Genomic DNA, 14860 nt, shown 5'->3' on the forward strand with positions numbered 1-14860 from the left:
GGGGTCAGAGGGGTGCTGCCTCTGTGCTGCCCTCCACCCCCAGCCTTAGTCAAGCTGGGAACAAGCTACTCCACCTAAAACCGGTCTGCCTGAGAATCTCACGTGAGAGAGCCAGGGTCTCTTCTGATTCATCCATCTCTGTCCCTCCAGTGCCCAGCACACTGCCAGCGCCCAATTGCTAGTCAGTATACAGCAAACAACTGAACAAGGTTTTAGACAGATGGCCTTCAATACCTGCATATTAACTTTGGAATTGCATACATGTATTACACAATTATATCACACAGAGGACAGTGAAATGGGAAGTTTTAAATGATCAGATGTTAAAGGAAGATAAGGAGACACCTTGAGCACACCCACTTTAGAGACCAGGATTAGCGAGCAGAGGTCTTCACACTCCGGGCCATCAGCATGTCCTAGGGGCCTGCTCCCACCCCTCCCTGGCGTCTCTGAGTGGGTGGAGCTGGGAGACTGACGACTTGCACGGTGGGCAAGACCCCAGGGCACCCTGATGCCCCCAAAGGGAGAGATCCAGGGTCTCGTGTAAGGGTGGAGGGCTCAGGATGGGTTTGAGCTAATCCAGAGCCGTGGGGCCATGAGTCAGCCACTCAACATTTCTAAGCCTCAATTTTCTCGTCTGCCAAATGCAGGTCCCAACCTTGCAGAGTGCGGTAAGGATGGCATGATGTGCCTGGCACAGAGCAGGTGCTCAGCCAATGACACTCCTGTTAATGGACATTTGAAGATTAATTAAGCCAAGTCTCCTCGGGGCATTTCTTAAGAGTCTGACAATAACTAAATGAGTAGTGTGTTTTGTGGAGATTGAGACGTAAAGTATTGATACAACGACCTATATTCATCACCTCCTAAGGGGGGGGCGCTAGGGCTGAGTACATCCACTGCCTTCTGTGGGCCTAATATTCCACTTAAGTTTAGGAACTTTACAAATGAACTGTTTAAACCAACTCAAAACAAGGCAGAGGGTGTCTAGGAAGCACATCTGGGACAACTGTCATCTCCAGCAGGTGCGACAGCCGGGACCTTACACTTTATATATGAGGTATCTCCGTGCTGTCTGAAAGTCTAATGATGAATTGTATTTTTGCAATCATAAAAAAAGCAAGAAATATATTTGTAAAAGAAAAAAGGAGATAAAACAGACGAAGTACCCAAAAAAGAAAACAATCCCATCGGGCATCAACTATTACGAAAATAATATGTATTAAAAGACAAATCAGAGGACTGCTAGATGAATTGGGGTTTTTTTTTTAATTTTTAAAAGGCCCAAACACAGCACAATTTTTGAAAATAAAATACCCATACTGCTCCCCCAAAATAAAACATTCAAATTAGGGCTACATTGAGGGCAAAGTAGCGAGGGTTGAGTTTCAAGCAAACTGATCACAAAGGGATTTGAACACCAGGGAAACTAGTATTAAGGGGACTGCCCGGGGCCATCCTTGCTTCCTGGAAGGCCCTGACCCCCAAGCAGCGGAAACGCGGCACCCAGGGCGGCTCCTCCCATCGCACCCCTCCCAGGCCCGCAAAAGGTGCGGCTACTGAGGATTCATCAGGCATGGGGAGCCCGGGACAAGGGCGACAGAGGTGATAGCCGGTGAAGAACAGAGCCTGGGGAGGCACCCGGAGGCACCCCAACACTGCCAGCCCGTCTCAGGGCAGAGGAGATGAAGGGAATGGTTTAAACAGGGATCGTGTCGAATCTTCAGCCCTGGGCGGCCCCTGAAGTGGACGGTTGGTGTTGGGCGCACGGGTGGAGGGGAAGGAGGACAGAGACAGAGAGAGAGACAGCCAGAGACTGTGAGAGAGTCTGAGACATAGCCAGTCGGACAGACAGGAGGAGGAGGAGATGGGGAGAGTGATACTTACTTCACGGTTTATCCGAATCTTAATGATTCCAGTGAGGGAACAGTACAAAGCAAAAGAGACAGATATTAGGCCAGAGGCAGATGGAGGTGGACGGAGCACAGGAGTGGCCAGAATGGGTGATGCCAGCAGGGGCGGCAGAGCAGAGATGCGAGGGCTGGGCAAGAGAGGGGGAGGGGCAGGTCCCTGCCGGGGCCCAAGGTGAAGCCGAGGAGGACCTTGAGGAGACCGAGGCAAGGCCCCTGTCACCAAAACTGCCCAAGTCTGAGAGGTGAGGCCAGGCCCGGCCCCATAGCCCAGCCAGGGGAGAGGATGGGAGGTGGGGGAGAAGGTAAGGAATTCTGGGAAATACGGGGTAGCGCATCTGGCCACCAGGAGGGAATGAAGACAAAGGAAAGGAAAGGTCACCTCCAGAGTCCCTGACTCCCCCCCTCCCAGATACATGCCTCCTCCACCTCCAGCCGGTCATGCCGCTCCTACCTGGGCCACCCTTCCCTTCCCTCTCCAGCCACCCAAGGCCAGCACGAGCCCTCTGCTTCCATGCAGCCGGCCACAGCTAACCCTGGCACTACCACCACCTTGCTGTGTGACGCTGAGGAAGTCATTCCTCTTTTCTGGCCTGTGCTTTTCCATCCAGTCTGAATTTATTTTACTTGTACGCTTATGTGTCTCCCCAACTAGAATCTATATGTTCATGGAAAGCAGGGACTGTGTCTGCTTGCTCACTGCTGTATCCCTGGTGCCCAGCACAATGCCTGGCACACAGTAGGTGCTTCAAAACATAGCTAACAAATGAATAAATGACTCTCTACCAAACTCGGCTCGCTGCAGGTCAGGGAGTCTGATCAGGGTCCGACTCCTGGGCCTGTCCTGTCTCACCCTCATCCACACTTGGGGAGCGGACTCATCACCTCTCCTTCACACTCAAGCTCAGGCCCCCTGGCTGCCTGCCCTGTCTCTGGCCCCTCCCTCTGGTCCAGCCCGAGCAGTTGCTGCTATGGCTGGCAGGACAGTCTCATGGTTAGCAGCAAAGGCTTTGGAGACCCTGACAGGCTGAGATTTGAATCTCTTCTTTACCGCTCCCTAGCTGTGTGACCTGGGAAAAGTAGCTTCACCTCTCTGAGCCCCAGTTAAGGGAGGCCACACAATGCTAACTACCGCATAGGGTGGTCGCAGGGATTATATAAAGTTAACTATTAGGTATAAAGTGCTTGGCACACAGTACATGGTCAAGAAACCTGAGTTATTATTCTTACAGTACTGCTCTGATCATGGGTAAACACTTTTAATGACTCCCTGGTGCCCCTAGGGAAAAGGCCAAATTCCTCAGCTTGCCATTCGTGGCCTTCAGCGCAGCCCCTGGCTGCCTTCAGCCTCGCTGTGTATCACCAGAATCCCACCCCCAGGCTCTTGGCCCCTCACCAAGAGGGGATCCTTCCTCATATCTAGGCCTAGCTGTCTGCCCTTTTCCCTCCATTCTGCCTCACTGACACTCCCCTCCACCATCCCCATCCCCCGTCTCTCAGGCCAACTCTGGCCTGCAGGAAGTCCTCCTGACAGCTGCCGCCCACCCTCTCCTCCCCTCGGCTGAGCTCCGTGGCACTGACTGCAGGAGGTGGGGGCACTCAGAACCCAGCCACGTGAACCCCCATTTGTTCCCTGACAGGTCCCGCCCTGCCTGGACAGTGAGCCTGGAGTGGGCAGGGCCGGTCAGCAGAGATGACGGGGCGAGGCACTCACGTCTATGTAGTTGGCATTAATGTAGTCGGCATCAGGGTCTCCCAGCAGCGGGTGCAGTTTTACTCGGTGCCGATCATCTGGAAACACAGAGCAGGTGGCCATGGGGTGGGCAGGGGCTGAACTGGGGAGCCCAGAGCTGAGGCAGTGGGGGAAGCTTCCTGGAGGCCAGAGGTGGGGCACAGGCAGCTCAGCCAGGGAATCTAGAGGCTCAGGACCAACGAGTAGGCCCTTGGTACCGCTGGAGGCAGGGCAGGCCAGTGGTTAGTGTCTGCACTGCAGCATCAAGAAGGCCTGAGGTCCTGTGCTGCTCACACAAGTATATTAGCTGTGTGACCTTGGGCAGGGGGCTTAACCTCCCAAGCCTCAGTTTCCTTATCTGTAAAGTGGGGGTTCTACTACATCCACTTCACAGGGTTGCTGAGAGGACGAAGTGAGATAACAGGTGTGATGCTCAGCACACAGCTTGGCATGAGACAGGCCCTCAATAAATGGCTCACCCTTCTGTTCTGCTGCTTCCTGTTCCATCCCACCCACTGCCCCAGACCCCAGGCCCTCCCCCAGGACTCACAGGCAGGCATGGGCTCCTGCCGGCCACCCTTGACCTTGTCTTTCTTCTTTGTAGCATCCCAGCCTTCAAAAAAGCTCTGCCAGAAGGGAAAGTGGTAGTTAGTGAGGGGGGGAAGCCCCTCTCTCATAAGAGCCCTATCCCCTCAAGAGGGTGGGAGTGGGACCATGACAAGGGCCAGGTTCAGGGTTAAACTTGGGGCCTGAAATAAAGTCACTGTAAATTCCCTTGTAAGTGAGGGACTAAGTTCAATACCAAGCTGTGTAGGGGGAAGAGAGAAAAGAGGGGAAAAGAGGGTTAGAGTTCAGAGACATTTTAGAATGAGGGTCAGGTTTAGGGCAAATCCAGGTTTGAGCTGGGAAGAAGGTAAAGGTGAGGGTCAAATGAAGTCCAGATGGAGGTAGGATGGGATTCAAGTCAGAGTCCAAACGGAGCCTAGGATGAGAGTCAGGGTCAAAGTCAGACTGGGATTTAGGTTGGAGGTCAGGGTCAGTGTTGGTGGTCAGGTTCATATCAGGAATAGAATAAGGATCCCGGCAGGGTCCAGATGGAGACTGAGATAAGATTCAAGATCAGTTTTCAAGTCAGGGTTAGGGTGAGAGTTAGAAACCGGGTCAGTCTGAGGTTAGGATCAAGGTCAAGGTCAAAACATCAGGTTGAATTTGGGGACTGTCAGAGCATGGGTCCATCCAGGGCTGGGCTGAGGGCTGCCAGGGTCCACAGGGAGGAGCAACCAGGCAAGGCCCTGGCGAGGGGTCCTGGCTGGACTGGGGCCGTGCACCTCATACTCCTGCTTGAAGCCGTAGCCCTCGGCCGTCTTCATCTGGTTGATGTGCTGCAAGAGGTCGGCCACACGCACCGCGGGATGCAGCTGCCCCGTGTGGTACGGGGAGCCCTTCCGGCCACACGGACGCCGCGGTGAGCCCCCCAGGAGGCTGCTGGCCTCAGTGACCCCACCACTGCGCTGGTCCCCTGTAGTCAGAGAAAGGGAAAGGGGTTTCTGATACACACGGGCCCCAGCCTGGGGAACCCCAGATGGACTCAGGGGGCCGAGGGAGGGAAGGGAGCACGGCCAGCGTGGAGGACGCCTGGGTTGTTTGCTGGAGCCAAGCAGTTGGCTGGGCCCACCCTGGGTGGCCCCTTCCCTGCTGCATCTGTTTCCCCATCTATAAACTGAGGGGACTGGTTCATATGAACTCGCAGGGCCCTTCTGGTTCGGCCCTGCCTGCTGTGATCCCGTGGTCCCCTCACCCTCCTGGACTCCCCTGCAGGGCCCACCCCTCTGTCACTTCACGTGCTGCCTGCAGGGGGAAGTGCTCAGCAGAGCCCATGACATCCCTCCTTCCTTCCCCTCTTCCAGGGAACAATCCGGAACATTGACAACTCCCAGCAATTACCCCCATTCAAAGACAAGCAAGTCCCGAAGCTAGCTGCTGCCGCCACCCCTTCTGCAGATTAACGGGAAGCACCTGAACAGAGGCGTTTCTCCTGCGCAAGCATTTCCATTGTCAGCCTGTGCGTAGGCTCAGCCCGTGGGGAAGAGGCGGAGAGGTTCACGGTGCCCCACAGGCCCCGGGAAACTGTCCCCTCCCTCCAGACCACCCCTCCCCGGCTCTCCTGGTCAGCATCCCCAAGGACATCCCACCCTGGTCCTTAGATCAGGTCCTGGGATTGAGAAAACAGTCCTGCCCAGCCACACCCACCTTCCAACACTCACTCCCACACACTCATTCCCTTCTCCTGGCCTGGGAGAGGTGCAGGGGCGCATTCTCCGCGTGTCTCACCGCTGCTCTCTGCCCAGCGGGGCCTAGATGCCAGCCCTCTCCCTGCCCTGTGCCTTCACACATGCTTTTCCTCTGCTTCGAACACTCCCCCCTTTATGCCTGCTGAACTCATACTCATCCTTCAGGTCTCAGCTAAAATGACCCTCCTTGGGGAGCCTTCTCTGGCTGGTGCCTGGCCTCTAATTCCTAGTCATGACTGACAGACAGAATGAATGCAGCACCGGGACGGACACCACCACCCCCCTCCTCTGTGCAGCTCCACTTCCCCGAAGTCCAATCTCTGCCTCTTCAATTCAGGGAGACTGCAGGCCCTGCTTGGGTTCCCCTTCCTGTGCTGAGGTTTGAAAACTGCCTCCAAGTAGAAAGGTGATGCCAGGCAAGGCTCACCTCGTGTGTTTCTCTTCTCTCGGGAATCACAGTCATGAGGTGCCTGGTACCCAATGTCTGAAAACAACTGTTTCACGTATTTTATCCAGATTTCTAGCTGCTTACAGCTGGAGGGCAAGTCATGTGCCAGTTACACATTCGTGGTCCAATGCGCCAAACCCTTAGTTTTTCAGATAGGGAAACTGAGATCCAAAGAGGAGAGATCTGCCTGATGTAGTGGTTGTCCAGGTGTGTTCCAGAAAATACTGGTTGTGCCAGATGACTCAACGGTATTCCATTAAAAAGAAGAGAAGGAGGATGAGGAGGGGCTCTACGTTTTAAAGGAGTCTGTGAAATTGTTTTAAACAAAAATAAGTAGGGTTTTTTTTCCCTGTTAAACCTCTCAGGGCTTCCAACAAGTTAGTGTGTATTTTAAATCTCCAAGAGATGGAGGAAAATAACAATGTTTCACCTCCCTCTTTCACCACGGAAAGCTTGTTTCATGAAACATCCTCAGGGGAACACAGTGTAATACGGTGATTAAGAGACATGCTCTGAAGTCAGACAGGCCTCAGATCAAATCCCAACTCTGCATGTGACCTTGGGGATGTTAATTACTCTCCAGAAATTTCCCTTTTCCTATGACAAATGAAGGTTAAAACTGTTACTCTCCAAGATGATGATGTAAATATTCAATAAGATAATGTGTATGAAGCACCCAGCCCAGTGCCTGGCACATGGGCACCTGCAGATGGAGCTGTTGACATGATCAGGAGCTTCCAGGAAAGGCAGGAACCTCTGGAGTCCCAGAAAGCCAGAGCAGCTGTTTGACAAGAGGTGGCCTTTCTGTCTTGGTCCTTCTCCACCGTAGGATCTTGGTCCAGGACCTGACAATTCTAAAGACCATCTACCACAAACACACAAGACAAGCACAAAGGTTTCAAGAAAAAAAGATTTCTGCTGGCTCAAAGAACTCAGAGACGAAGGGGTCCTAAGTGTTCTTCGTGGAAACCATGCCAGCGGCTCCATAGAGAGCTCTCCGGGTGCAGAATCCAACAGCTCATCCCAGAGATCTTGAAGGGTTGGAAGCCCTGATACAGCCTCACAAGTAGGCATGGAACCATCTTGCGATGGGTGAAGACAAGCAAAAAATCCCACTTGCTTGGGGTCCAGACAGGAAGCCAGAACCAAAGCTGGGCAGCTTCCAGCTGAGCCCGAGAGCAACACAAGATGTTCTACAAATAAGACCACCCGAAGACAAAGGACGATGAACAATGATGCTGCCAAGAAGACCCTCCATTTCCTGGGGCCCAGAGAAGACAGGTCCTTACTCTTCTCACCCATAAATTACCATGGGATTTCACTCACACTCACACACACACACACACACACACACACACACACACAAACACACACCGCCCCCCCACTCCCGCCTCTCCCATACACACACATACCCCGAGAACCAGCTTGCCCACAGCTGGAAGCCCCTGAAAGGGAGGAAGAGAGGAAGGAAGGTAAGAGCCAGCCATCAGCTTCAAGGTCACCACTCAGGGGCTCTCCCAGGCTCTCTCCAGCTCCATTATGATTGGCGGACAATTTTGGGGAGTAACCACTGGACAGTTGATGTTTTGCGGCGAGGGCTGAGGCCCAGAGGAAAGAACACTGGGTGTGGAACCGGAGAAGCCTGAATGTGAAATCTGACTCAAGCCGCTTGACCTCTCTGGACCTCAGTTTCCTCATTTGAAAGTGGAGATCCTCAGACTTTCCTCAAAGATGGGCACTTTCCCCGATTGCCATCCACCCTCAGATGAGGACAGGCCACCGGTTATACAATCTAGCAGCACATTATATTTTTCCTTCACTACCTGCAGTTAGCAGATAACTTTAAAGAGACACAGTCTGTAATAAGAGCTAACAACATCTAACATGCTGAGTGCGTCCACATGCCTAGCATGATTCTTAAGTCATTCAATCCTTAGAATATCCCTATGAAGTAGGTGCTGTTGTTATCCCCCCCTATTAAACAAGGAAACTGAGGCCCAGAAGGGTTAAGTTACCTGCTCCTTAAGTGGAAGCATCAGGATTCAAACCCAGGCCCAACTGACTCTGGGATCCTGTTGTCTTTCTCTGTTTTCCTCTCCCTGATAAAGGGGCATTTGTGGTGTCAAATAAGGGGCACTTATTTGACGAACCATTTGGCCGGACCCACTGGTTCCCACACAGGTCAAGAGCTCCGGATGGACAGGGCCCAGAGGGTTTGAGGGTTTTCATAGGCAAGATCAGAGTCGAAGGGGGCACGTTCCAACATCTTGGGAACATCCCAGCTCAACATTTACTCAGCACGGGAAGTCCCTATTTAAAACTTCCATATTGAGGATACATCAAAATCAACATGGCTTTCTGTTCTAAACCACAAAACTCTGGCCTCCACTGTTTGGAAAGAAAAGAAGGAAGTGGCGGCTAGACCAGCATGGGGCATAAAGAAAGAGAGAGAAGCCTTGAGACTGAGCTCCAGTCTCCCGAATACACCTTGAGCTTCCCAGCCGTCACACCTTCCCCCGTGTCCTGCATCCTGCCTTCAGGGGCCCCGCCCTCCTCACCATCAGTCAAATCTTATCCATCTCAGCCGAAACCCTGACCTCCCCTGCCCAAAGGTGTATCTTCTCAAGACTATGGCAGCACTAACTGTCCCCACTACCCCCTGGCAATTAGCCTAGTGTGGACTTCCCTGGGTCAATCTCATCTCCCCAACTAGTCAGTGAGTTCCTTGGGAGCAGAACCCGTGTTTCCTGGCTCACTGCATCTCTCCATAAGGCTCAGCAGCAAGGCATGTGCCCACACCACCTTCACCTCCCACTCTCCCCAGCACCCACTTGAGTTTTCAGCCCAAGCAAACCTCTCCATGTCGTCCTCTGTGCCCATCTCCATGCATTTACACATGCTGTTCTTCATGCACATTTGCCTTTTCCTTCCCATCTCTGCCGGTCCAAAATCCTACCCGGTCCTCTAGGCCCAGCATGATACAGCAGAAACAGCAATTTGCAATTCAGAAAGACCTGAATTTAAATCCTGACTCTGCCACCTTCTGCTTGATCTGGACAAGTGATTCTCCTCTCTGGGTCTCTGTTTCCTCATTTGTAAGATGAAGGGTTGATAACAGCTACTACTGTGTGTGTAAATTTAATGAGGGAGGTCACAAAGAGAACGTGATGCATAAATGCATGTCAATGAATTTGAAAACATAAATGAAATGGACACATTCCTAGACAACTATAACTTACTAAAAGCGTCTTGAAAAAAACAGAAAGCTTGAATAGTCCTTTACTCCTTTAAATAGATTGAATTAAAAGTTTAAAATGTTTCCATAAAGAAAAAAAAAAAAGATTATTTCACAGGTGAATTCCACCAAACTTTCAAGGAGTCAATTACTCCAATCTCCCATGATAAGGAAAAAAGAGAAGAGCCCTCAATGCTTTTTTTTTTTTTTTCGGTATGCGGGCCTCCCACCGCTGCGGCCTGTCCTGCTGCGGAGCACAGGCTCCGGACGCACAGGCCCCAGACGCGCAGGCCCAGCAGCCAAGACCCACGGGCCCAGCCACCCCACGGCATGTGGGATCCTCCCGGACCAGGGCACGAACCCACGTCCCCTGCATCGGCAGGCAGACTCCCAATGACTGCACCACCAAAGAAGCCCTCAATGCATTTTATAAGACAAACAGAATCTTGATACCAGAAACCAGACAAAGACAGTATAAAAAAAGAAAAATTATAGGCCAATCCCATTCAGGAATACAACTTTAGAATCTTGAACAATATTATAATTATACTGAATCCAATAATTCATTAAAAAAAATTATGCATGATGACCAAGTTGAATTTACCCCAGGAATTGAAGGTTATTTTAACATTAGAAAATCTAAAAATGTCACTCACCTCACTAACAAACTAAAGGAAAAAAATATGGCATCATAGTAAATCCAGAAAAAAAAGCATTTGCTAAGTTTAATGCCCATTTAAAATAAAATCTCTTAGCAAACTAAAAACTGAAAGGAATTTTGTTAATCTGATAAGACATTTCCTCCAAAAACCTATGGCAAACTTCATTCTCGCTGTTTTAATGTTAGAAGCATTTCTTTTAAAACCAGGAAAACAAGACAATGATTTCTGCTATAACCACTTCCGTTTGAGGTTCCAGCCAGTGCCATGCGGAAAGATAAGGAAAAAAAGGATAAGAAACGAGAAATAAGAAACAGACTGTCAATATTCACAGATCCTTTGTACTCAGGAAATCTGAATGATTCTACAAATTAGAATTAATCAGAAAGTTTAGACCCTGAATAGCCAAAGCAATTTGAGAAAGAAGAACAAGGCTGGAGGTATCAAGCACCCTGACTTCAAACTATACTACAAAGCTACAGTAATCAAAACAGTATGGTACTGGCACAAAAGCAGACATATAGATCAATGGAACAGAATAGAGAGTCCAGAAATAAACCTACATACATATGGTTTATTAATCTATGACAAAGAGGCAAGAATATACAATGGGGAAAAGACAGTCTCTTCAACAAGTGGTACTGGGAAAACTGCACAACTACAAGTAAAATAATGAAACTAGACCATTTTCTCATACCATATTTAAAAATAAACTCAAAATGCCTTAAAGACTTAGGCATTTTTCCAAAGAAGACATGCAGATGGCCAACAGGCACATGAAAAGATGTTCAACATCACTAATCATCAGGGAAATGCAAATCAAAACCACAGTGAGATATCATCTCACACCCATCAGAATGGCCATCTTCAAAAAGGCAAGAAATAACAAATGTTGGTGAGGATGTGGAGAAAAGGGAAGCCTCCTGCACTGTTGGTAGGAATGTAAATTGGTGTAGTCACTATAGAAAACAGTGCAGAGGTTCTGCAAAAACTTTAAAATAGAACTACCGTATGACCCAACAATTCCACTTCTGAATATTTACCCAAAGAAAATGAAAACACTAGTTCAAAAAGAGATATGCACCTCAATGTTCTTTGCAGCACTATTTATAATAGCCAAGATATGGAAGCAACCTAAGTGTCCAATAACAGATGAATAGGTAAAGAAGATGTGGTATATATATATACACACACACACACACACACACACACACACACACACACACAATGGAATATTACTCAGCCATAAAAAAGAATGAAATCTTGCCATTTGTGACAACGTGGATGGACCTGGAGGGTATTATGCTTAGTGAAATAAATCAGACAGAGAAAGACAAATATTGTATGTTTTCACCTATGTGTAGAATCTAAAAAGCCAAACAAATAGACAAATATAACAAAACAGAAACAGACTCACAGATATGGAGAACAAATTAGTGGCTGCCCGAGAGGAGACGGGTGGGAGGATGGGCAAAACAGATGAAGAGAATTAAGAGGTACAAGCTACCAGTGATAAAATAAAGTAGTCACAGGGATATAATATACAGCACAGGGAATATAGTCAATAATATTGTAATAACTTTGTATGGTGTATAATCTATAAAAATATCAAATCACTATATTATATACCTGAAACCAAACCAACTATACTTCAATAAAAAAAGAAAGTTTATCAAGGTATATGGTTATAAGATCAACATCTATACATATAAAAATCAACTGCATTTCTCTATATGACCAATACTTAGAAATATGATATTCTAAAAATGTATCAATACCATTTATGCTGGGAAAACTGGACATCCATATGCAAAAGAATGAAGTTGGACCCTTATCTAACACCATACACAAATCTTAACTCAAAAAAGACTAAAGACCTAAATGTAAGACCCAAAACTATAAAACTCTTAGAAGAAAACATAGGGCAAACGTTTCATGACATCAGATTTGGCAAGGATTTCTGGGCTATGACACCAAAGGCATAAGCAACAAAAGAGAAAAAAAGACAAAATGGACTACAACAAAACGTAAACGTTTGTTCATCAAAAGATACTATCTGCAGAGTAAAAAGGCAACCCACACTATGAGATAAAGTATTTGTAAACTGTTCATCAGATAAGGATTAATATCCAGAATACATACAGAACTCCTAAAACTCAACAACAAAAGGACAAACAACCCAATTCAAAAACTCTCCAGATAAAATACACAAATGGCCAATAAACACATGAAAAGATGCCCAACATCACATCATCCAGCATTAGGGAAATGCAAATCAGAACTATGAGATACCATCTCACATCCTTTACGATGGCTGCTATAAAAAAAACTGTCTTGAACAGAAAACAAGTGTTGGCAAGGATGTGGGGAAACCTGGAACCCTTGTACACTATTGGTGGGAATGTAAAATGGTGCATCCACTGTGGAAAACAGTATGGCAGTTCCTCGAAAAATTAAAAATAGAACTACTATATGATCCAGCAATTCCATTTCTGGGTATATACCCAAAAGTATTGAAAGCAGGGCCCCAAAGAGATATTTGTATACACCCATGTTCGTAGTAGCATTATTCACAAGAGCTAAAACATGGAAGCAACCCAAGTGTCCATCAACAGACAAACGGATAAGAAAAGTATGTGTATACATACAATGAAATATTATTCAGCCTTAAAAAGAAAGGCAATTCTGGGAATTCCCCGGCGGTCCAGTGGTTAGAACTCTGTGCTTCCACTGCAGGGGGTACGGATTCGATCCCTGGTTGGGGGACTAAAGATCCCACATGCTGTGCGGCGTGGCCCAAAAATTTTTTTTAATAAATAAATATTTTGTAAAAAGCGATTTTAAAAAACACTTAAGAAAACAAAGGCAATCTGAAAGATGCTACAACATGGATGAACCTTGAGTACATTATGCTAATGGAAATAAGCCAGTCCCTAAAGACAAGTACCATATGATTCCACTTAATATGAGATAGAGTAATCAAAGTCATAGAGACAGAAAGTAGAATGGCGGTTGCCAGGGGCTGAGAAGGTAGGGAAAGGGGCGTTTAATGGATACAGAGTTTCAGTTTTACAAAATGAAAACTGATCCAAAGATTCAAAGCAAATTCATCCAACAAAGTTTTCCAAGGAACTTGCAAAGATGATTCTAAAATCTGTAAGAAAGAGAATGAGCGCAAATAGAGCCAAGACACCCCTGATGAAGAACTAAGTCGGGAGGGCTTGATGTGTCAAAAATCAAGACCTAGATAGCTAGTTTGCTATTGGTACAGGAATCACCAAACGGGCTGATGAAAGAGAATAGGGAGCCAAAACACAATCCATATATGTATGGGAATGTGATATATGATAAGGGTGGCACTGCAAATCAGTGGTGAAAATATGAACTATAATACCTCATTCTGGGACAGTTGGTTTTCCCTATAGAAAAAATAAAATCCTTAATTCATATCACATACAAAAATCAACTACAGATGGATAAAGATTTAAATGTGAGATGCAAAATATTAAAAGTTTTAGAAAAAAGTAAAAAATATCTTACGACCTTACATAAGGAAGAATTCTTTAAGCAAGCACAAAAAATAGAAATCAAAAAGGAAAAGATTGATGAACTTGACTGAATTGAAATAAAAATCTGTTCATCCAAAGATACTATAAATAACCTGCAAAGATGAGCCACAAATTGGGAGAAGATATTTGCAATTCATAAGGGACAAATGAGTCTCATCCCAAATATATAAAGAACTCCTAAAAACCACTAAGATAGCAACAGAAAACCGAACAGAAAATTAGGTAAAAGACATGAACAGGCATTTTATGGAAGAAGAAACCTGAATGGCCAATGATGATTTGCAAATATATTCAACCTCGCTAGTAATCAGAGAAATGTAAATTAAGACTATAGAGAATTACCATCTTATACAAACTAGTTTGACAAAAGTGAAGAAGCCTGGCAAATTTTGATCTTGATGTGGAGCAATGGAAACTTACACCCTGCTGCTAGGAGTGAACACAGGCAAAGACACTTTGGAAAACAATTTGACACTGTCTTATAAAGCAGAACAAGCACATACTTTATAATCCAGCAGTTCTACTTCCAGAATCTGCGGTGCAGGTGCATCTGGAGATTCATTTAAGAATGTTCACAGCAGCCTCGTTTGTAATAACAAGAAAACTAGGAACAAATCAACTGCCTATGGATGCCAGAATGAAGAAATAAATTGTGATATATTCATACAGTGGAAAGCTATACATCAGAGAAAATAAATGAACTACAGCAAAGCTTCCACCTGGGTAAATATTGGAAACATGGTATTGTGTTGAAAAATAGAGAGCAATTTCATTTCTATCAAGCTCGAAAATGAGCAAAATTATATAATGCACTGTTTGGGGACACATGCACATATGGTAAAATTACTCCCAAAAAGGCAAGAAAGTTATAAACATAAATTTCAGGGGAATATTTACACGTAAGAGGGAGGTAGGGGATATGGAAGGGGCACCCAGATGACGTTCAAATTCACCAGCGGGGTTCACCGGTGTTTGGTGTATTATTATGACTTTATGATTTTCATAAATGTTATTTT

The 14860-nt window shown here is 46.9% G+C and overlaps 1 protein-coding gene across 2 annotated transcripts in view; it reads right to left on the minus strand.

Moving 5' to 3' along the window:
• The window catches only part of PTPRU (protein tyrosine phosphatase receptor type U), an 85353-nt gene that overhangs the window by 16889 nt on the left and 53604 nt on the right, over positions 1-14860 (minus strand). For both annotated transcript variants that reach the window (XM_022551923.3, XM_089897425.1), the window contains exons 16-18: positions 4971-5161; positions 4193-4268; positions 3625-3701 (exon numbers count right to left, since the gene is read on the minus strand). In XM_022551923.3, the coding sequence (XP_022407631.2) occupies positions 3625-3701; positions 4193-4268; positions 4971-5161 (344 nt within the window). The remainder of the gene's footprint in view (positions 1-3624; positions 3702-4192; positions 4269-4970; positions 5162-14860) is intronic.

Source organism: Delphinapterus leucas, chromosome 1 (genome assembly GCF_059928025.1).
Source record: "Delphinapterus leucas isolate spDelLeu-1000000601 "Yukka" chromosome 1, BTC_Dleu_Yukka2, whole genome shotgun sequence".
Taxonomy (NCBI): domain Eukaryota; kingdom Metazoa; phylum Chordata; class Mammalia; order Artiodactyla; family Monodontidae; genus Delphinapterus; species Delphinapterus leucas.